The 23609-nt window shown below is 34.1% G+C and overlaps 1 protein-coding gene across 2 annotated transcripts in view; it reads right to left on the bottom strand.

Annotated features, from left to right (window-relative positions):
* The window catches only part of Arl4 (ADP ribosylation factor-like 4), a 62067-nt gene that overhangs the window by 27179 nt on the left and 11279 nt on the right, over positions 1-23609 (bottom strand). For both annotated transcript variants that reach the window (XM_028180494.2, XM_028180493.2), the window contains exon 2: positions 4827-4853. In XM_028180494.2, the coding sequence (XP_028036295.2) occupies positions 4827-4853 (27 nt within the window). The remainder of the gene's footprint in view (positions 1-4826; positions 4854-23609) is intronic.

Below are 23609 nucleotides of genomic sequence, written 5' to 3' on the forward strand. Positions count from 1 at the left end.
ATGGTAGTTCGTTTTTAATTGGGTCATTGATTAAGACCCGTTTTTAAGCCTGTAATGTAAAATAAATTTATTTATTTTATTTTATTTAATATATTTTGTACACACAGCTGTTAGAAGAAACACGATAATAAGATACAGAGTACAAGGGCACTACATATTTCATGTTGAAATCTCTTCCAGTAGGCCCGCAGGAGGAAAGAAGAATTAGGAATAGAAACCTTGTGCCTACAGTAAACATTACATATAATAATATAAACATATTACAAGAAACAAAACAAAAAATATACATACACATACATAATATACTTACTTTATATTGTAATACATTATACAAATATATATACGTTTATTTAATATGGTAAATATTAATAATTCATCAAAAAATTATTGGAAGTCGTGTATGTATGTTGGAAAAGTTAGCGGAATCATCATGAACTTATTAAGATGGAGTTATTTGTTAAGGAAATTTATTAATATATTCCTTTTAATACTATATAAACTATTATTGTGTATGTATGTATGTATATATGTATATATTATTATGTAAGTATGTAGGTATATACTTTTTGTAACTTAATATAAATTTCATTGCACCTACCACTATCCACTCTGCACTACCTTTGGTTGACTGGTAGAGAATGCCTTAGGCATTAAGTCCGCCAATGTAAATTTTACATGAAGTGTAATAAATAAATAAAAAATAAATAAATAAATAAATAAAATAAAATATTAAATTCAGAATTATATAGTCATTTGTTAGTTTATCACACAACAAAGGAACAAAGATTAAAAGAGTTCATTGAGAGAGCCTTATTATTATATTATATGTACTAGCTGACCCGGCAGACTTCGTAGTGCCTCAGTCGATAAATAAAAGACCTAAACTTTTGGGGGACACATTAAGGGTGAAACAAAATTGTTATTTTTATTTAATTACGAGCATTTTCATATTTATCTACCTTTTAAACTTTCTCTGGATTTCCACAAATAATTCAAGACCAAAATTTGCCAAATCGTTCCAGCCGTTCTCGAGTTTTAGCGAGACTAACGAACAGCAATTCATTTTTATATATGTATAGAGATTATATAATACTTACATTAAATTTTGTATCGCAAATTAATTACGTGCATTTCATTTCAAATATACCAAAAACTGCTGGGCACACCTAGTACTCCACGTAAAAAAACTTATTAACTAAAGTATTATACAAATCATGTTATTTTATTGGACGTACTTCGGTTCAGTTCATACATATTCTGTCGATAAAATTAAAGACGATCTGACGATAATGATCGTTATTTACAATGCTGCCGTGAAAGTTGGAGTGGGAGTTATTTTTCGGTAGGCAGCGGTTTGGCTATGCCCCTGTCCACGAGCGACCACCACGACGGTAACAATTCACCATCAGATGGACCGTATGCTCGTATGTATACAAGGGTTATAAAAAAAGTTATAATCTGCTGTAATTAAGCTATAACGTTTTTGATAAATCCTTAAAATTATTATAATAGACGAGTGAAGCTGGTTGTTGGGGCTTATAAATACTGACGTACTTTAGCTCGAAATTTTAAGCTCAGACAGAAAGATAATATGTCAGTACGTTTTAATTAGATGAAATTGAGATAATATAATATTGGCTATGTTATATAAATATAAGATAATATAAGCTCTAAGAAAACTAAAGGTCGTTGCAGCCGTTGATTGCGTGTTTAGTTACAAAGAGGTTTTTAATGAGCAAACTTATTTATTGGTCCCTTGAATTTGAAACAGGCTCTCTTGAAAGCTGAGAAAGACAATATAAGCGAATGTGTATTGATATAAGGTTTGTCGTTATTCATATTTGAGGTTATCCGAATAGTGTTTTTGTGTTTTGACACAAAACACGTGTGAACGGATGTGTGATTTCAAATAATTGCATTTCTTTTAAGCGCAGGATGCGTAGCACATATGCCTTCCAGGTGGCGAATTAACAAATACAGGTGCAGTTTCTTGTACGTGTTTTTGTAACTGATGGATTTTTGAACTATTATAGTAACTTTCCGGTCCAAAAAAACTGTGAACAAGGTGTGGTGTGCACGTTTTTGGATTTTCGACCTTTTGGACTTTACCACCACTGAGCCATAAATAAAAATTAAAAACGTTATAGTAGTCAAAGTTATTATTTCTTAATATCCTAACTCTTTTCCTTTTGTTTCTCTAGCTACCCTTCCACGATTCCTATTACCGTTAAATCACGTTTAAAAGAGAGACAAAAACAGCGGCACTAACAGAAATAAATAAATGACCTATATAAACATACTTATTATATTACATCTATATATACATATTTTAATATATTGTTGTTTCAAAGTGAAGATTACAAAAGCTTTTATGCAACACAATGCTTAAATGGTATTTAAAATGTATTTGTAAACTCGATGTATGCAATGCATTGGCGTTAAAAATTACCAATTGTGCATTGAGTGCTTTGAATGGATTATCTAATTATTATTTTCGACATCACTCTCTATCCACCTTCAAACATTTCTAAATGGGTGATACATTTACGTTGTGATATCTATTGGCTGCTTCAGTATTTAGGTACTTACGGCCATAGGCACAATAAAAAATATTCAACATTACAATAAAGTCTGTAGACTTCGTTAAGTCTTATTGAATTACGTACGAATTCTTCATCATTCGTGTAACTCGACTAATTGACGTGAATTTTGTAAGAACTTTTAATTAAAATCGCAATTTACTTTTTCTCCTTGAAACGTTAGTTAGTTGGGTATTCATTCCGCTTCTTAATTACGTTAATTAAATTTCAGGAAAGTTTTCGTGGAGGTGGTTGCACCTTGCATCCCTTGGGGGGTTGAAATGTTCCCACACACGTGCTCTGTAATCCGTGCTTGTAGAAACGACCAGATTACATTGATCCCCCCTTCGCTACGGGTCACTTTAAGGATTATTGAACTATGTCTGTTGAACACTGAATTGGTGGAGGTTTTTGAAGCTGGTGGCTGGTTCATGTGAATTAGTTGCCTACGCGTTCACACGAATGCTCCTGTGCTACACATCTGGCAGTATGATCCTGGTAAAAGTAGATTTACCAAATGGTTACATTAAGCATATATGTACAGTAAATAATTTGTAATCGGATTCGTATGAGTTTTAAATCCTTGTCTATATATCTTTGGACTATATTATTTAGATCGATTATTTATTTCAATATATATTACACTAAAATATATGCTCGCACTTACATCTAACTCTAAAATGGAAATGTACAATTACAAAGATTTCGTTCATAGGTTTTTTTAAAAATTCAATTTTGTGCACAGGGGTGCAATGTGGTTTGAGTGCCTAAGTATTCACCTATTATTTACTACATATGTATACGCGATGCTTACTTTATAGGTAGTTTTTAATGAGTTTTCGATATATGTGCTACCAAAAAAGTTATCCTCTTATACTAACTATGGTGTAAGAGAACCTTCTCGAAACAATTCTACCTATTCCTAACCTAACATTCATTACCTAATATAACCATAAATACTTATTGTTATAGTAAACTCATATATCGAGTTCAGTTTGAGATACATCAGCTCATATTGTGTTTCATTGCTTGTAACACAAAAAACATTATAATGACAATAATGTTTTTTTACATCAGTAACCTATTTTTAATTTCAATTATCTTGTCGTCCTAATAAATAATACATAAAATTTATAATCAGAGAATCACCAAGCAATTACTTGCTAATTAATTACTGCAAGTTGAAATACTTTTGAATATCAGTCGATTAATATATTCGGTGGGGTTACACAAACATTGCGTTTATACCTTTATACAAAGTACAACGCAGTCATTCAGAACGCAAAGTCATTGAGCTCGTAAGTAGTCGCGTAGGGCCGCGGTTGCACAATACAGTTCCTCACTTTAAAACGTGCGTATTGTTTACGCAGCGCCATTCACCCCGATCCACTGGGCCAGAATTTGGGTCAATTTTCACTTGTTTTACTTGCTCATAGCTGAGTATCGTCGCAGCGTAGTGCGGTATAGTTACGAAAGATACATAGTTCAAGAATTTATTGGCTTTCGTTTTTAATGTGACACAAAACTTATATAATGTATTCGAATTAAATTAAATTGGTTCTAAATATTAAAATTATCACTTGTTAATGCAATGCAAAAGTATATTGGCTTCCCAAAAAAAAAACGTGATAGCCAAATTGAATTGACTAATACAATATTTTGTTAATGTGTAAAGTAAAAAATTATATAAAATTGTGCAGAAGTCGGCAAAAGTTAACAGTTTATGTTTTGTTTAAGATTTCCTTCACAGCTATGAGAATAGGCTATTTATGCTTAGTATACTTAACATATTGTCAGATACAACAAATACAAAATAAGATACGGTACGCATACTTATAAGTATAAACTTTTTGTATAAACTTAGGTCCGTTTTTGTTCCGTTTTTTTCTACTACATAGTTGTACCTAAGTCCCTTTTACTTAGAAAAAAAAAAAACAACTAACTAACTTTAAAAGACAATCAGAACTGCATGTTTTTAGGGATGGTTTTTTAATTATCTTATTTTACCGGTTTATGACCCATCTATAGTTAGCCGGTTATCAAGGCTGAATAGATACCACCGTCGTCATTGTCGTCAAATTTTACTAACGAGAGAAATAAATACCAATACATTCGCGTAATGCAAAATATCTCGAACAAAAATACAGAGTTACGCATAGTAACTAGTAAGTAAATAGTAAGTTACGCATCAATAAACATTCATCTTAAATTTAAGAATACAATAGTCTTAATTCAAAACAAACGTACCTTTTCCAATATTTCTTCTGCTTGTATCTGAAAAAAAAAAACCTTTTATTAATAAAACATAACAATATAAAGGTGACAGACACGGGTTACTCGAACTACGCGAAAATTGATTTATTCATTCGTAATTCAAGAGAAAATTTGTCGTCTCAACTACTTTGATATTTGGGACGAACATCAATCAAAATCATTATGATAAATGTTTTGCTTTGGAAATCTAGTATGTACATGTATGACTACTAATGACAAATTTTTCTGCATTTGACATGCTCACGATCTACGATCGATGCTCACGGCCCATTTTATGTTAAGGAATTACCTTAGTTAGGCGCTTAACTACCAAAACGAGCAGAATATTTAAATTCTAGAATGTGCTAATTTGATCAGAGGTTAAAATAATTTTTTACCCATTTTGAATAGGCCGTAAGTGCGTGTCTATAAACAATAGGCGCAGCTGCCTTGCGCCATAACCAAGGCTGTACATGTACATATCTAGAACCAATGACATATACTTTCGACGATGGACTAGAAGAATTTACATGATTAAATCGTATGAATATGTCAGTTGATGACAGAAACGGCAACATAATTCATTACGAACTTCTATACACAAATTCCTTAATTAGTACTAGAAGTTTTTTCTTCTACTTTCGCGGGTCGTACGTGAACACGAAAACTATCGGAAATAATATGATGAGAATAAAAAATGTGAGTTTATATAGTAAAAAGTATTTTTAATTATCCAACTAGATTCTAGAAGGATAAACTTAAAGCCCGAAATTTTGTTTCATGAATAGTAATGCCTATTATTAGGCGTATCAATTAACTCAGTTTCATTTATTTGAAATTTAAATCAAGCACAAATTCTTGTGATTGTGTTTTTGCCGAACACGGCTACGTTACGGCGGTACAGCGGATCATGTGTATTCTCATATACGTAATATATCGCTCGGGGCTTGTAATTACTCTGTCATACGCCTGAATAGCGAATCCTGCTTAGCCAGTGACTCAGGTGTATTCAGGTATGATTGATACATCTGCAATCTGATCTGGTTGGTTTAATTGGTTTTACTATACTGAATGCTAATGGAAGTTAAAGTATTATGATTGGAATTTTTATTTCAACTCGAGAGAGTATAGTAGAGAAGTTTAGAGAAGAGCTCACTTTCACTGGTTTTCACTGGAGTTTTCACTGGTGGTAGGACCTCTTGTGAGTTCGCACGGGTAGGTACCACCACCCCGCCTATTTCCACCGTGAAGCAGTAATGCGTTTCGGCTCGAAGGGTGGGGTAGCCGTTGTAACTATACTGAGACCTTAGAACTTATATCTCGAGGTGGGTGGCGCATTTACGTTGTAGATGTATATGGGCTCTAGTAACCACTTAACACCAGGTGGGCTGTGAGCTCGTCCATCCATCTAAGCAATAAAAAAAAAGCTTTTAGAAATTGTTCGTGCTACTATAGCCAAAGAGCAAAGCAATGGAAACAGTACACTAGGTATATAATACTAACATTTGCACGTGCTACAGGACTCAAGAAATAATTAAAGGTTAGCAAAAACTACATGTATTTATGGTTGGCTTATCAGACGATTATTGCGTTCCGTTATTTGTGTTGACATACTTTTGTCGCAGTTTTGGCTTCGGGAAAAGTTCTGTTCTCTATGGAATCCATATACAGGGGCGCTCATTGGAACCGTTTCCTAAAAATGTTTTTTGAATGGCAAGCAATGTATCACTAATAAATCAGCTAGCACGATCCGCGTTGATACGGGGCGCAATGGACGACTCCGATGTTACGCTAGACAGTACGGGCTCCAAAAATAAGAACAGATTCAAACCATAGCTTTTGGATTTAGTTACATCATTATACTATGTATAAAATTTTCAGTTTCAGTTCCGTACAAGATACACCTTGTTTAAATACTATTGAAGTATTACATAACGACATATCACTGTAGAAATCTGAAACTTTCATATTGAAGTGATATTAATATTACGCAATATTGACAAACATTCCAGTTCTTAACCCTATTAATAAAGTAATTAATTAATTAAGATGATAATCGAATTCAGGGCGTTCAATAAAAACGTGACAGCTTCATTTTTTACTTTTTAATTAATCGCGTAAATTTACAAGCTAAGTGCGGTTTTATCCGGTCTAACAACAGTTTTATGCCACTGGTTGTAATTACAGTGAATTTATGGTGATATTACATTTGATTGTACAAGTGTATACAATTTACATATTTGTTTAAAGAATATATGTATATATTTTATGTTATAAATAACTTATACTAGTAGTGCCCCGCGGCGTAACTCGTATTCAATTTGGAATTTAGAAGAAATTAGGCAATTGCATTTTCTCGGGATAAAGAGTTGCTTGTCACTCTCTGGTCCTTAAGCTATCTGTCGTTTTTATATAAGTACCTAAACTCTTGTACCAGCGAAACACACTGTTGTATTTACTATACCAGATACATCTATCCAGTTCGGCTTTTGACATTTACGATGATAAAAAGTATCCTATGTGTTAATCTAGTTAATTGACGTATATTGACGAAATAATATGATGATTTGTGTAACGTTTCATACAAATCCGTTCTCATATTTTTGCGTTTTTGAGTAACAAACATCCAAACATGGAAACTTCCACATTTACAATGTTATATTTATAATGTAAACAAACGCAATCGTTCTGATTCATTTAAAAGGCGGACTCGGTGATGTAGCAGTAGTGAGTAGTAGCACTGCATGTTGCGACGAGGGTCGTGCTTTCGATTCCCAGATCGGACAAACATTGTCTGATGAGCGGTTTGTTTACTCTGTTTGCTCTTTGTGTGGGTGTTTATTATCAATATTTGTATCTTTTTTAAATGTATATAAGTATTAAGTATGTTTGTCGGTTTCTGCTCCCACAACACTGGAAATCCTAATATGGGGCCGGATGACATGTTCTCAACTATTGTTTTTAAAAATTTTGTAAGTATTGTAGATAATATCTATCACATATATTTTTTCATTGTTTTAGAATAGTCGACACATGAAACTCACAAAAAAAAATTAAATAACATTTTTTTCATTCAGTCGACATTAACGCGTCAATATTTTTATCACGAGATCTTCGAGATAATGCTTGACGGCACGAGTACGTAGTATGACGTAATTGGTGCCCAAGGACATCGAAAACAAGCTTCACTACGTATAACGTAAGGTGGAAGGAAGCCAGTAAGAAGTAGTGAAGAGGTACACATTTATCCCCCCTTTTTTTTCGGGCCTAGGCCGAGCCGCTTACGAGGTTCCCGTGCCTAGGGGGCGCGCGGGGTATGTGAGACTGGTCCGCGACTGCGAGACCGCGGGCCCAAGGATGTTTTCAGAGCCCTACCCACTAAGCGACTCCCCTGCACTCTTCGCTCAAGCGTCTGATTCCCTCTGGGGTCACGGCCCGGAACGCATTTATCCCTCATTATGTTTTTTTAGTATAATGATACAAAAAAAAAAAAACTGTTGACACCCGGAGAAAAAAAGGGTTATCTGTTTTGTCTTTGCTTATTTATTTTTATTTATTGTCACTAAAAAGAATATGATGTGATGCACACGTTACAAAGGTAGAGTGCGAAAGTAAATGTTAATTATTATTTAGATACAGATATACCAAACATGCTTTTGTCTGTTTGTATGCGCGTTCATGTGGGATGGTCCGAATAATCGCTTAACTAATTGAAATGTGGTATCGATTGACGTATCAATAAGCATGGTTTTTGTTTTGTTATTAAAGTCGACTCACAATGAAAGAGTTATGGGTATTTTGAAGCGCGAATGATATTGGAACACACCTGTATAATATATTACATTTATGCAATAAAAATATTTAATTGATAACTTCTCTAATTGGTCACAACGACATAAAAAACCGCAAATTACCTTTCGCGTCCTCTCGCATTACAAGTACCTCGTGAATGGAACAAAGAGTTGCAACTTGCAACCCACCGAGTTTCCCGCTCAATCTTCTCAGCCACATACGATTCTGATCTGGACTAACAGATCGACTACTCTGACTTGGGCATGTTAACAAGTTCTCTCAGTTTGGCCGAAATTGTAGGTAAAGAAAAACCGGAAATCTTAAATCTCTAAAAGTACCGTAGTAAAGCCACGAGGAACGTATAAGTCAAAGTGTCAAAAACTATAATTTGTCGAATAAAGTGGAAAAGGGTGAGACCATTTGCACAGCATTTAAGTCACAATTAATTTAAACATTTAGTACCGAATGGGTATAGCCCTCTCAGGGATTGGGTCGGACGCCGTCTCGGTCTATTCAATCAGCGCCAGGCTGTCAGACGCCGCGCCAAGACAGATATGGCGACAAGCTGATTGCGATAAATATATTCTTCGTTTTTTATTCAACAGTATCTAGTCAATATAATCGAATTTATAGGTTCGTTTGTATAAGAGATATATATAAGATTATTGTTATTGTCAAACAGTCCTCACGACTGCTATTATACGGCTTTATTGTCAAATATAAAAGAAGATATGAAAGCAAGTATAACCAGTGAAACCCAGTTTCTGAATTGAAAAAAAAACCACATTGATTACAAAGATTCCGAAATCTATAACAATTAATAAAAAAAAATTCTTCTTAATACTATATATAATTCTTTGTTATTCAAGCTTAACAGCCTCTGGCCATTTTGATTTTCTTGTGTAATTTTTTTGTGTTAAAGTTCAGCTATTGTTTGTGTTCCAAGCAGTTCTTAATTTGTAGAGTCAAACATTCTTTGACCTGAATTATTGCTTATGTCCGACCATACGGGCACACTTTATTAAGGCGATTAATAAATTCACTAGAAGAGGATTCGTTCAGGAGCGAAAGGGACTCACGAACAGGACGGCTCTTGGTAAGGTTGATACAGTTTTTTTTCTCCTACCTATGCTGATAGCCCTGTGAGGCTATTTCAGCTTAACCCTAACATGTAGGTGAGCTCACGAGGCTCAAACCGGAGTTTTGCTAACACTGGCCCTTCGCAGAACCTACGCAAGCGACGGGTTCGACGAGGACGGTGACCGGGGTTGATACTGCCTTGTGACTTTAGCAGTTAAGAATTACCAAGGGCCAGTGTAGAAGGTTCATGATAGTGCGCTTGAGCAAACAATCAGAGCATACGATTATGCAATCCCCTCCTTTAACTCAACATATTCCTTCATTTAACTTTCAAACTAAATACAAACCAATTTTGCGACAGACCCAATTGTTCTCAATAATTATATTATTCTCAATAACATAACAGCAAGTCGTAAAATAAAAGTAGTATATAAATATGCGTAAATACTGATGATATGATAATGATGACGTAATCAACTTCTGGAAAAAAAAATGATTTGAATGAAAAATGAGTTATTGTAATTAGTGATTTAAAGAGACTGTTTCAAGTATGGAAACCGTATCTAGTGGAATACAGAAGAAGAAGACGCATAATCAAGTAATCCAAAAATCGAGCGCCGAGGCAGTTTTCAGTGCTCGTAACTATCGTAAATCGCTATTTGCAAGTGTTTTTAAAATTATGTGTCTGGCAACCCTAGCCTTGCGTAACCAGGTCCGACGTGAGACAATGAACACAGTTGGATTGTGAGTACCATTGTGTCCTATGTGAAATCAATACTGAGCGTTACCAGGTTCTGCGCCTCTTTTAAATGAATCCTTTCATGTTTCATGAAGGTCAGGATGTTTACGGTTTTGTTACAATTATGTTTACACTGTAGTTCTGTGACGAACGAATGAAGTTCTTCCGAATAGTATACGCACTAAAGTGGGATTTGCTAATAAAAGTATTCATTTTAAGTTCTATTCGAGGTATAAAGAAAATAATTATTCGAGTATACATTTTTATTACGATTTTTTTATTGATAGAAAAAAAAAAACTACTTTACAAAGTTATCAACTTTATTTTATTCACTACATTAGACACTGTATAGCCATCATACTAAGACCATACATAAATAATAAAAATCTTACGTTACGGAAGTTTTTTCCCCGGTTAAGGTACCCCTCCGCACCGCCGGATAAGGAACTTCGTTCCAAAAAAAAAAAAGGAATAGAGTTTCTTTTTTTAGTATTATAAGACTAACGCGGGTGAAAAAGCGTTCTCAAATCTAATCTAGTTAGTTATATAGATCTTACATTAGCATTTCAATATGCCGTAGCTGTGAAACAGTCAAGGAAACATTGTCGACATTGTTGTAAAGATTTGCAATAAAAAGGCTTCACCGCATAAAATTTCATTTCAGCTCCACACAGGATACTCGTAGTCTGTTATCGTCTGAAAAACATATGCACGTTTCAGGTCACGGTAAAATCACTTTAACTGCGCATAGGAAAAGTACATTATCGAGTGTGTGTATTTTATGTATTCTGAGGAAACAATTTATTGATTACGTTTCAGTTGATGCATTACGGAACATTCTACGTAGGTTATTTATTTATTTAAAAAAGTACTGCCACATCACAAACATTTAACATTGAAAATAACTAAAACTATTTAATTTATTGCCTGATGCATGTGACAATAATGGCGTACATAACATTGGCAATTCATTGGCTCGAAGATGGAATACAATAATTAAGAATAAAAAAGAATACCTAATGAAAACATACTTTGAAATTCAAATATACCAGTTTAATAAATTTAGGGTATATTTAGAAGGTCGAGTATGATTTCAGGTAGTAAGTATTATTATTTATACAATGTAATTCTGTTTCGTAGGTAGAGGTAGAGCGAGGCAGAGGGGCGACGGCTTGGCGCCGATGACCACAGATCCGGTGTCCCAAGGCATGTGGCGTTAATGGCAATGACATAGCTAGGATATCTCAACTTCCGAGATTTGTCTTGGCATGGAGAACGGTCGTTTGGGGGAAAGATTGGCAAGGTCTTGAGTCCATTTACCAAACATCAAACCAAACACGCGAGGTGATGGTGGTGGATGGTACAAAAAAGAGGTGAGCTCATCCAGCCATCAAGAGCAGTCAACAATAATAATAACCGTCATTTTCCCTTCTACATATTATAAAAAAGTTTTGATTGCGCTTTATGATTCAATTTCGCGTTTATACCAAGAATACTGAGCAAATTTAATGGTCGTTTCATTCATAACTGTGTCCATAAAATTCATGGTTTGTTATAAAATCAGGCAGCGATGTTGAACGGTCAGGTCGCGTGATGAGCGCACGCGCCGTCACTTCCGGCGGGCTATTATACTTGGTCGCACACCGGAAGAGACGTTATCTAATTTATTTATAGACGTAATATAATGAACAGGATCTCGCACGCAACATCAGTTAGGAAACCGATTCATTTGAGAGCTAAAACTAAAAGAACAAGACAAAGACGTGTCGACGTCGAGCGAATTATGTATACTAAATGGGTGTTTTTACAAGTGATGCCTGATTACGGTAAGCTGTGACACAACAATCTATCAATAAAACATCAACATCTTGAAATTCACCGGGCGCTATAGATAACGTATAATCTACATTTACTTTATTGTGTATTAAATATATTTACTTCAAGTAAGAGTCATAGCCTGTCATAGTCATAGTCAGTAGCCAAGAACATTTTTACTGCTGGTGGGGTGTTTTTTAACTCACACGGGTAAGTACTACCATTCTGCCTATTTCTGCCGTGAAGCATCCATGCTATTGTAAAAATTGAGACTTAGAACTCATGTCTTACGATGAGCTCTGGTGACCATTCACCTGGGTGAGCTCGTCTATCGATCTTAGGAAAAAATAAGTGGCACCCAATTTCAAGTAATTTTAAATTTTCATTCAATCTATACTAATATTATAAAGAGGAAAGATTTGTTTGTTTGTTTGTTTCGAATAGGCTCCGAAACTACTGGACCGATTTGAAAAATTCTTTTTCCATTAGAAGCCGACATTGTCCCTGATGAACATAGGCTACTTTTTTTAATTTTTTTTTTTTTGGTGTCATGTGTGTTTTAATGTTTCCGAAGCGAAGCGAGGGCGGGTCGCTAGTTAGTAAATAATTAGAAGAGCGTGACTTGGTCTCACTTATCTATTGTACTAGAGGATTACGAGTAAATACGTGGTACATGTTTTCACCAATAAACTGGTTTTGGTATTTATTTTGGTCAAATATTTTCGACTTATGAAATGTGTCTTAATTGACTTAACTGTTTCTAAATGCTGGTAATCTTGTTTTAACTCTGTATTGAATTTTAAGTTTAATAGTTTAATGAGTTAAGAGTTTACAAACATTATTAAGGCCACAGAAGTTTTTTTTAAATATTATTTTCTCTTATTTATTATTATTATTTTATCTCTTTTAACAGGCTCTCCAAACTTTTATCTCGATCGGAGTCAGGGGAGAGTTTGTTTGGTATAAGCATAAGTGAGTTTAGTGCATTGGAAGTACTATGCTACTTGTTTCTGTCAGAAAGCAATCATATGTTACAGTTTGACGGATTGATTAAGAGGCAACGATACGAGAAAATATTTGAGAATAAACAAAAAAAAAAGCCCGCTGAGTTTGTTTCGCCGGTTCTTCTCAGGACTGTGGCTTTTTTTGGAACCGGTGGTAGAGTTAACATTGTTATTTATATTTTGACATTCAACAAGTGTGTTATACTGACATCTAAGTTGAAATAATTGATTTTGAATTTTGAACTTACTTCCTTGTCGTTATCAAAACACATTAGTATGAGCACTAAAATATACTTCAATACTACTTGCATGTTCTCAGCAAACTGAAAATATAGTACTGGGAATTATTCTTGTAATCTCTCGCTTTAGAAGCGCGCGTTACAATTCGCAGTAAGCTGCACTCTAATATTTCAAAATAATATTTAAATTACAAATAATCTCAGATTGATTTATTTATTTATTAAGTTGCACCAACAAAGTGATCATCAATACAAAACATTGACAAATTGACAAAAGTTCATGGTAGATGTCCCCTCAATTATAGGTGCAATCGACAGTGCATTAATAACAAAAATAAAAATAATTATATAACTAAGATTTGATTACATTTGATTGATTGCTTACGATTAATTTATATTTAATTGGGAAATGATCCGCGACAGATTTTTCCTGTAAGTTGTGAGACAATTAGAAAAAAACATCTTCAAAACAACAGATTCGCAATGTAAGCATTATATTAAAAGCTGTATTTGATTGAAAACGGGTTGACCTGGTTCACTTTAGAGAGCGTACCTGGAGTTTTCAACTTTCAATGAAACGAACGCAGTGCGAACGAATTCAGTTTTCACGGAATCAAAAAGGAGAAAAAGCCCCTGAAAAATTGGACACGTGAAATGTTTACAAGTATGTTTTTGTGTACGAATTACATTTTTGAATTTGCTTTGTACAAAATTACATCTGATTTGATACCAATAGTGTACCCAGCTGAATAAAATCACCCAATCAACTCATTTACTTGAAAAATCTTGAAACTGTTTTGTTCTCTTAACATTAATAACTGATCTGATATCTAATAATATAGATAAAATTTTAGAGTACTAAAAGTAGTAAAAATTTTAGTACTGGCTTTAAAGATCAAATTAAATTTTGTGAGAGGACAGTTTCTGTCATGAGTTAATAAGATCCTTCAAAGCTAATCTGACGTACCTAACGCCAAATCAAATGAATCACCACATTAAAAACAAACAAGTAACAATTAGTATACGGTCAAACGTAAGTTTTCGATTTATCTATACGTATAAATAAAATTAGAGTGTCTGTTTGTAATATTGAAATAACCGCTTTTTACTACATCCATATGAATATATATACGGTACATACACCAAAATAACATTTTATAGAATTTTTGTGTGTCTGTCTGTCTGTTTGTTCCGGCTAATCTCTGGAACGGCTGGACCGATTTTGACGAGACTTTCACTAATAGGTAGCTGATGATATAAGGAGTAACTTAGGCTACTTTTTTTAGACTAGCTTCGCCCCGCGGCGTCAGCTAGTCAATAATAAAATTTAATGTTTCCGAAGCGAAGCGAGGGCGGGTCGCTAGTCAATAATAAAATTTAATGTTTCCGAAGCGAAGCGAGGGCGGGTCGCTAGTTTTATAATATTTTGGTTACTTTTTTTTCTCTTCACACTCTCATTGGTCTGTAGATTCCTATGTTCGCCACACCTCATTGTGTTAAAGCAGCGTAGCGATGTAACAGTTTGTGCATGTTAATTGGAGCATCGTTCCGGAGTATTTTGCTTTTGTTATGGTAGTACGCATTTCCTACCAAAATAAACGTTGTTTACACGTACGTGGTGCAGTATCGCGAACATTTATATATATATATGTATTTGCGTGAAGCGTGCCTTGTAAACAAACAAACACATACTCGAGGGCTTAAATGGAACATGTATGTATGTAGTATTGTAATGGCCTTCACGTATGCTTAATGTATTTGGTTTTAATTGTTCTTAGAAGTATACTATATACTAGACTATAATTTTTAAAAAAGTATAGTAATAGTAAATCAGATATTGGTTTCTATTATACCAAATTAATTCTATCACATATCTTCACATTTTAATAATTGTACATTAGTTTCGAAGGTTTCGTAAACTTTACTAGATTTAAAGTTTAAACAAATGAAGAGGTCGTCTTTCTTTCATATGTATTATTTGTCATATACTACCGCGACTTTAATTATACATATTATTTTATTATTAAAATTTATTATATATTTCATAATATTACTTTAGAAAAGACATCTTCGACATATGCACGTTGTCAACATTTGCCATATTTATTCATTTTTATTTTATACGATAAAAATGGTTTTAAACTCGTCAATATTACGCTAGTCAACTGCCATGCCAGTAAACAGTCATATTGTTAAAATTACGATATATGTAATCGTAAACTGCAGATTTGGGTTCATAAATTTGTCTGTGTTTAAAATAACCGTTGGCATTGCTATTTGAAAAAAGTATATTAACATTCCTATCATTATGTTATACAATTATTATGATAATACTATTTATGAACACTTCAGACATCAGAGATCACTTTTATTTTTATGACAACCTCAAAGCGAATTAAGCGCCAACATACATTTTTATGACTGTATAGAAATTACTTTCTCCATGAATGAGTCAAACGCAGTCCGAACCATTCCTATTTATGGATACTAGAACTAATTATTGCTTTGAAATCTTAAATTTATTGGTCATCATTTTTTACTGGCCGAAGCTAGTATATGAGCGGATTTCTAAAAAAAAGTAAACCAAATCTCTTTAATTTGTTATGACTGTTAAATGTTCGATAACGTGTGTTCCGGATTTGTTTGAAGACTTCACAGTGCTTCAAGTTTTTACAATAATACGTTTACTTAAATAAACCATGTTGACTTGAATATATTCAAATATATTCTAACAATTTACTTTCGACTAGACGATGACCAGTATTTTTTTTTATTAAATAATATAAATAAACAATTCATTTTCTTGGTTTAGCTTTAAACCAAACACTCATTGGCTTCGGGTGGCTTAAGAACGCCATCTGCTGAAATAGCTTTGGTGTTATTGTGTCTTTAAAGCAGTTAGTTGCTTTCAATTATGAAAAATAGTATTATTATTCGCCAATAGATGTCGAGAAGAGTCATAAAGTTGATTATTGAAAACACGAATAAAACCACATTTTCTGAAAATAAATCTTAGCTAGATTGATTTTTCGCCCCCAAAATCCCGTGTATACTAAATTTTATGAAAATCGTTGGAGCCGTTTCCAAGATTCAGATTATATATATATTTATAAGAATTGCTCGTTTAAAGGTATAAATAAGATAAGATACATACCAAAATTATAATTGAAGCCCCGAATAAAAAAAACGTCATCATTACGAAAACGTCAAAACATTCTTATGGGACAGTAAAAGACCAATGATAAACATCGTTAAGTGTAATACGAGAATCAGGCCATCGAGGGATGAAGCTTTTATTCGCTTTATTACCGTGCCAGATTTCAAAATAGTCGTCCCAATTACATTATTAACCGTTTCTGAATCACCAGCATTCTAATATGCTGTTTTATTGTTTTTACGGTTCTTGGCCTACATACATATCAGTAGCAATTAATTGTACGTCAAAAAAACTTGGACTTCTCTATAAGACCAGTAAGCTCAATTTATAGGTTTCAAACCGGAATCAGTATTGTAAATAGCTATGTTGATTACGTATGAGTTTATGTATCGTAGGTTTTTTCTGAGCAGAGAAGTACATTATGTAATTGTTGCTCTACCCTCGAAACGGGCGGTTTTTAAGCTATTGCATAGCTTTTATCGCGGGCTTTGAGCGCGGCGACTGAATCAAGAAATTCCGTCACGAAAATAACCTGACACCCCCACTACGCCTACTATGTAGCTCGCGTTCAACACATTCACACGTTGCGCTGGTGTAGTGTATGTGAATAAGCGCGCGGCGTGACGTCGCACTGCATGAGCGCCATGAAGTCTGCCCATCTCTCTCTCACGGGGTCTAGCCTATGAGTGTGAAGGGGACAGTGAATGTTTTGCTTTTTTTATGTTATTATTGACTAATTGTAATTGCATAAGTTGATAAAAAATGCTTTGCAATAGCTTTACCGCGGCAGTCCCCGAGTGCCACATTACAAAACGAATGATTGATATTAAAGATAAGATACTAAAGCTTGTGTTTTGTAGAATGACATCCTCGTTGTGGATAGGTATGCAGTTTCAAGACACAAACGGCTAACGGTTCATTTTATAGGTGTTGAATGACAGCTCATTGACGACTGTGAGGAACGTACAACACTAAATTTAATGTTAAAACAGATAAAACTTGTAATTGAAACGGATTTTATTGATCTTCGAGGTGAAAAAAAAAACATTTCGATAAAGTTAATGAGATTCGTTAATGTGATTGATAGTTGTAATAAAATAGCACAGAGTCGAACTATCAAGTTTAAAAAAAAACATGAAAGAACTTGAGGAATATATTATGTAATGGGTCGCAGCATACACGTGTGATGTCTGTGGGTTTGTAAGCACCTGACATCAGGTGACCCATTATACATACGTCTATTCGATAAATAAATAAAGATATCTTTGAAAAATCGTCATTTAAAAGCCATGCCCGCCCAGAAGCATCGCATACTTCTTACGTCATTATTGATAGTGATATATTCATAGGTACTTTTGTTCGCAGAAACTTTTAATTATTCTTCGAGCATTATTTAAAACACATTTTTTGATTTTCGAAACTTTGCTTCATATGGACGTTAATTAAAAAAATCGAAAGAGTCCTAAAATTCAATGGTATGAAAACTGTTCTGTTTCAACCTATTTGAAGTTAAATTTAGAACGAAATCGATTCTTCGGATCATAGGAGTCGGAGTTGCTTATTTTGATAAATAGAGCAATAGTATAATTGAATGTACTGTCTATTTGATTGCATTACGGGCACTTTTTAATGGTTGACTTAGTAGTTTCACTTTAGTACCTTTTCATTCTTTCTTTGAGAACCGATTTTCTTTTTTGTTTAGAATATGTAAGTTGAGTTTAGTTTTATAAAAATAAAAATAAACTATATGAAAGTTTTCACACCTTAACAGGACCAAATTTCAATAGCAAAAAAACCAAGAGAAAAATCAATAACGAATCTAAATCATGATAATATAATAATTAATGATTAATTATCAAGTGTTGATTTTAATATTAAAATAAAATTATGCGTTTATATTAATGTATTGTACGTAGTTATGGTTACAAATAATTGTTTAGCTATGTAAATATATTATGTATATATGCATTTATTTATTAATAAGAATATGTGTCCATCTGTGCGTATGTGTATTTTGTTAAATTTACTAACCAAATGCTCCTTCCAACAATGTTTTTCTTTGCTTCTCTCAACTTTGGTTGATTTTTATAAAATGTCTCATATAATTTAAAAAGTTCTATTTAAAATTCTAATTAAAGTATTCTATGGCGCCATCTAATATGACGTCACGAGCTCTTGTTCCAATTCTCGAATGTCATCATTGTGTTAGTGGAATCGAAAGAAGGCGCGATCTCACGCCATTATGTGATACCGCGGTAAAATATTACCTCTATGGAGTCACACTTCCTTATTATCCGTGTGATTATGTGAAATTGCAATTTGATGAGCTTAGGTAATGCACAAACGATCTTCCTGTATTGTTTATTATTCTTTTGCTTTTGCGTTTTCAACGTTGTTGTTCTTTCGAAAGGATACAATATGTATTATTAATATATCTATTAGCTGGTAAATAAAAATAAAAAATAGATATAGTAATTGTAATAGTAGATTGCTGGAAACTCTTGAGATTTCGTTTGTATTATATTTTAATATTATTAGTCAGTCAGTCTGCTGTAAATCGGTGCTCATTAGAGACATGCAGCCAGCATCGTGTTGGATCGGTGTCGGGTTTACGGTGAAGGATGAGTATCATTTAGAAAGGAATTATAATTTATAACTCAGCGATCTCTAACCGACATTTTCCAGTGATGGGACGTGTTATAAGCCAGATCGACTAGACATCACTATTCTGCCTAGCAGTTTCAATTTCCAGTTTGAAATTATTATAAAATATAATTGAAATTTCGAAGACTGAGACGTGGTCGCTCACAATGGGCCTTATGAGAAGGCTCAAAGTCACCCAAAGAGCAACGGAGAGGGCTATGCTCGGAGTTTCCCTGCGAGATCAAATCAGAAATGAGGACATTCGCAGGAAAACCATGGTAACCGACATAGCCCAAAGGATTGCGACGTTGAAGTGGCAGTGGGCAGGACACATTGCTCGTAGAACGGATGACTGTTGGGACCAGAAAGTTCTTGAGTGGCGACCACGTACCGGAAGACGTAGTGCGGGTAGGCCTCCCACAAGATGGCCCGACGATCTATCGAGGTTCGCGGGGATCCGCTGGATGCAGGAAGCGCAGGACCGGTCTTTGTGGCGAGGTTTGGGGGAGGCCTATGTCCAGCAGTAGACGTCTGTGGGCTGATAAGACTAAGACTAAGAGATTTTACGTTTACTGTCTACGGTTTTCTCTAAACACTTTCCAAAAGGTGGTTTGTAGGCTCGATTACCAGTCCACGAAATGAATAACCGATGCTTATAATCGATAAAAAAAAACGCTTACGAACGAATATAATATGATATAGAATCACAAAAACGTTTTAATGATGCCTTTCCTTTCTCTGATGAAATTTAAAGAACAAACACTTATTGCACATGGTACATGCATTTCATAACTCATACGTCAACGAACTTGTAAGCTTATCTCCAACTAACTCAACAAGTGAAGAATAGGGATAATAAAGATAACGTACAATAAATTTCAACACGAATTATACTATAGAAGAGATAATTACCGTTGTAATTCAATAAAATTAATCAACAAGTAATTTAGAGTATCAGTTTCAGTAATGAAAAAATATTGATAAAGTTACATGCAGGTTGGACATGCAAGATTTTGATATGGTACGGATTGTTAGAGTTCTGAAATGACAAATTACAAAGATTGCAAGAAAATCTCCATGAAGTATTAGATTTTTTTTAAAGTTGTTATTTTATGTTGTTAATTAATAAAGCCAAGGGCATTTAAGAGATATTAAACACAAGAATCACCTAGTATAACCAGTGGGAATGAGTTCGTCATTAGAGATTGGAGAGATCAGATTTAATTAGGATATTTTTGTTACTTAAACTAATAATAAAAAATATTGTTAGGGCTACGCCTTCAAAATATAAAAAAATAAAAATTAAATTTTCGCCGAAGTTTGAAAAATCGCTACCATTTCTATATATTAATTTAATAGGCACACATAAAAAAATTAATTATCTTATTTCCATTGTTTGTCGACCAGTTTTTTTTGTTGATTTGTTTATTGTTTATTACTTATTAAATAAAATTTATGTAATCAATAAATTAATTGGATTTGTCCCCAACATTTACAAGAATAAATGTAAGTAACAAACAAAATAGCAATATATAGTACTCAGAATGAATCTAAATCTTCAGGGGTCAGTGATTATAGTGGGATTTCGATAACTGGGTGAACATCAGTAATTCTAATTATACTATTCAATATATACGTTAGATTATACTAATAAAACACCCTTGGTATTCAAAAATAATATGATAAACAAGATCAATAAAATTAAAATAATTAAATTAATGTAGATTTTAAAATAATTTAATTACGTTGCGATCACTTCATCAAATCCCCTCTGTTCGACACCGTGGGAACTTAAGAGGACATTGCGCTTTGGACAACAAAGAAACACTTTAATGTTATTGATACAAAGATTTAATAACAACTAAGTATATTCCGCTGGTCCGTCCGCAAGGAATGAATTTGAAATGGGAGCTCTCTCACTCACCCACATACCAGGTTATACCTAGTCAGGTCATAAATTCTGTCACATGTTTAATGTAAAATAATTGAAACAAGTTTATTCATTATGTAACCATTCATATACCAAAATGAACTTAACGAAACATAGATTCTTATGACACTAAAGTTTATTCAAAATGACCTCCGTGATTTTGAATACAGGCCTTCAATCTGCGCGGCCAGTCGTCTATCGCAGCACGAACGAGGTCCATGTCAATATCGGCGGCTGCCTTAATCAAGAATGTCTTGAGTGACTCCAAATTGGGATGAGGCTTTGAGCACGCCTTTTCCTCCAAGTGTTGCCATATCTTGTAATCTAACGGATTCAAATCTGGACTGGAGGAGGGCCAGTCTTCGTGCCGGATGAAGTCGATTTCACGCGCCGCCAAACAGTCTTGTGTGCTCTTCGCTCTATGAGCTGGCGCCGAATCTTGTTGAAATACCCAGTGCCTGTTATTGAACATGGTATGAGAAACAGGTTCCACAAGGTTCGTCAGGACTGTATTTTGATACACAACTGCATTCATTTTTACACCTTTCTCACAAAAATGTACCTCTGTTAAGCCCCAATAAGAAACTCCCAACCATACCATGAGCGAGGATGGAAAATGACCTCGTTGGACACGCGGAATACGGTTGCTCGCTTCTTCACTACTGTGTGCGTACACCTTATCATTTTGTTTGTTGTAGCTCTCTTCTACGGTAAAAATTTTTTCATCCGAAAAAAGAATTTCCCGATATTTTTTTCCCGCGTACCGCTTCAACAAAGCGCGGCATCTCTTCCGTCTCAGGTCCATTAGACGAGCATTCAAACGATGTCCTGTTTTTCTTCGATATGCCCGAAGCTCTAAGTCTTCATTTAACACTCTTTTCACCGTGGTTCTGCTTAACCCCATCTGAAGGGCCAACAGTTTCTGCTTACGTTTGGGATTTCTTTGAATTCGCGCCTTCACAGCTTTTATCACTGCTAGAGTCCTAACAGACCGAGGGCGACCACTTCTTGACCTGTCATCTACACTAGAGTCTTCATTGTATCGTTTGATGGTACGATAAACGAATCTTTTGGTTATATTCAAATTTTTCAGTATGTAAAAAATTTGAATTGGCGCATAACCGCAACGATGCAACGCAATAACTGCAACACGGTCTTCTTTAAGCGTCCACTCCATATTTAAAAATGAGTAAAATTCTAAAAGTATACATTTTTATTTTCATGAACAATTCGAAATTCGAATTCAATAAACTTTTTTGTGGCCAGGATTCTAAAAGAAAAGTTTTTACTGTGTGACAATACTTATGACCTGACTAGTTATATAAAAAAAGAGGCTTCATATTTGTAAAAAAGCTAACAGACAGAAAAAAATCCTACGATTTCAGCTCAGGTGTATTTGAACATTATTTCGTCACCCTTTTTATAAGTGAATGCAGTGTAATGTGAAAATGTAATAGTATCTAAGTGTGAGCTGGTTCACAAGTCATGAAAACTGATATAAAAAAAATTCGTTTCGTTAGATTTTATTATTATTGGTATTTCTAGCAGCGGGTCTTAGTCTTCTTATGAAACGTACTGACATCGGAAAATCCCCGAACACCCATCAAATCAATTCGAGACCTCTACAATATCCAAAAGTGCTCACTAACTTAGCGGATGGCTTGTGAGAAAATATAAAAGTTACGACCTCGGAATCACAGAAGAAAAACTTACATCATGGACAGTATGGACACGCATGGCAATAAATAAATAAAAATGCAATTCTGTTAATAAAGTTAAATAATTTATATTCAAGATATATTTGTTTATATCCAATCCATCCATCCAATTAAGATAATAAATATAGCTCTTCTGACAGAGACTGACAAGTCACCATCGCCTTTGGAGATCGGCGACACTAGACACAAAATCAAATCGCTGCTGCTAATAAAGTGAGCTGTGATATCCCTTAATTTTATTCTGACGCAGAAATTGTTTATAGCAAATCGTAGTGAGTTTCTGTATTTAGTGAAAATAAATCAGAAAAATGGTTCCACGACAAAATCTTCAGATTCCCGCATAGTTTCTAGCTCGTAAAACGCCCCAATAGAAAATTCCATTATCATGACAACCGAAGGAATATCCAAGCGAAGTAGGCGTGAAATTATAAATAACTACCCTCAGTCACTCGATTTAGACTACCTCAATGTCACTGTACAGTTTCACATTATATATTTAGATAGTACGAAAACAAATAATTTTTAGTAGATATTATTATAGATTTGGGTTTCATACACGTCATTCACGTTTGATTCAGCGTTGTCTTTGGAACGTGTTGGAACTAATAAAAATATGTGTTCAATTTAGAATTAATAATGAGTATACATATATTGAAATAT

Source organism: Bombyx mandarina, chromosome 11 (assembly GCF_030267445.1).
Source record: "Bombyx mandarina strain Sakado chromosome 11, ASM3026744v2".
NCBI lineage: Eukaryota > Metazoa > Arthropoda > Insecta > Lepidoptera > Bombycidae > Bombyx > Bombyx mandarina.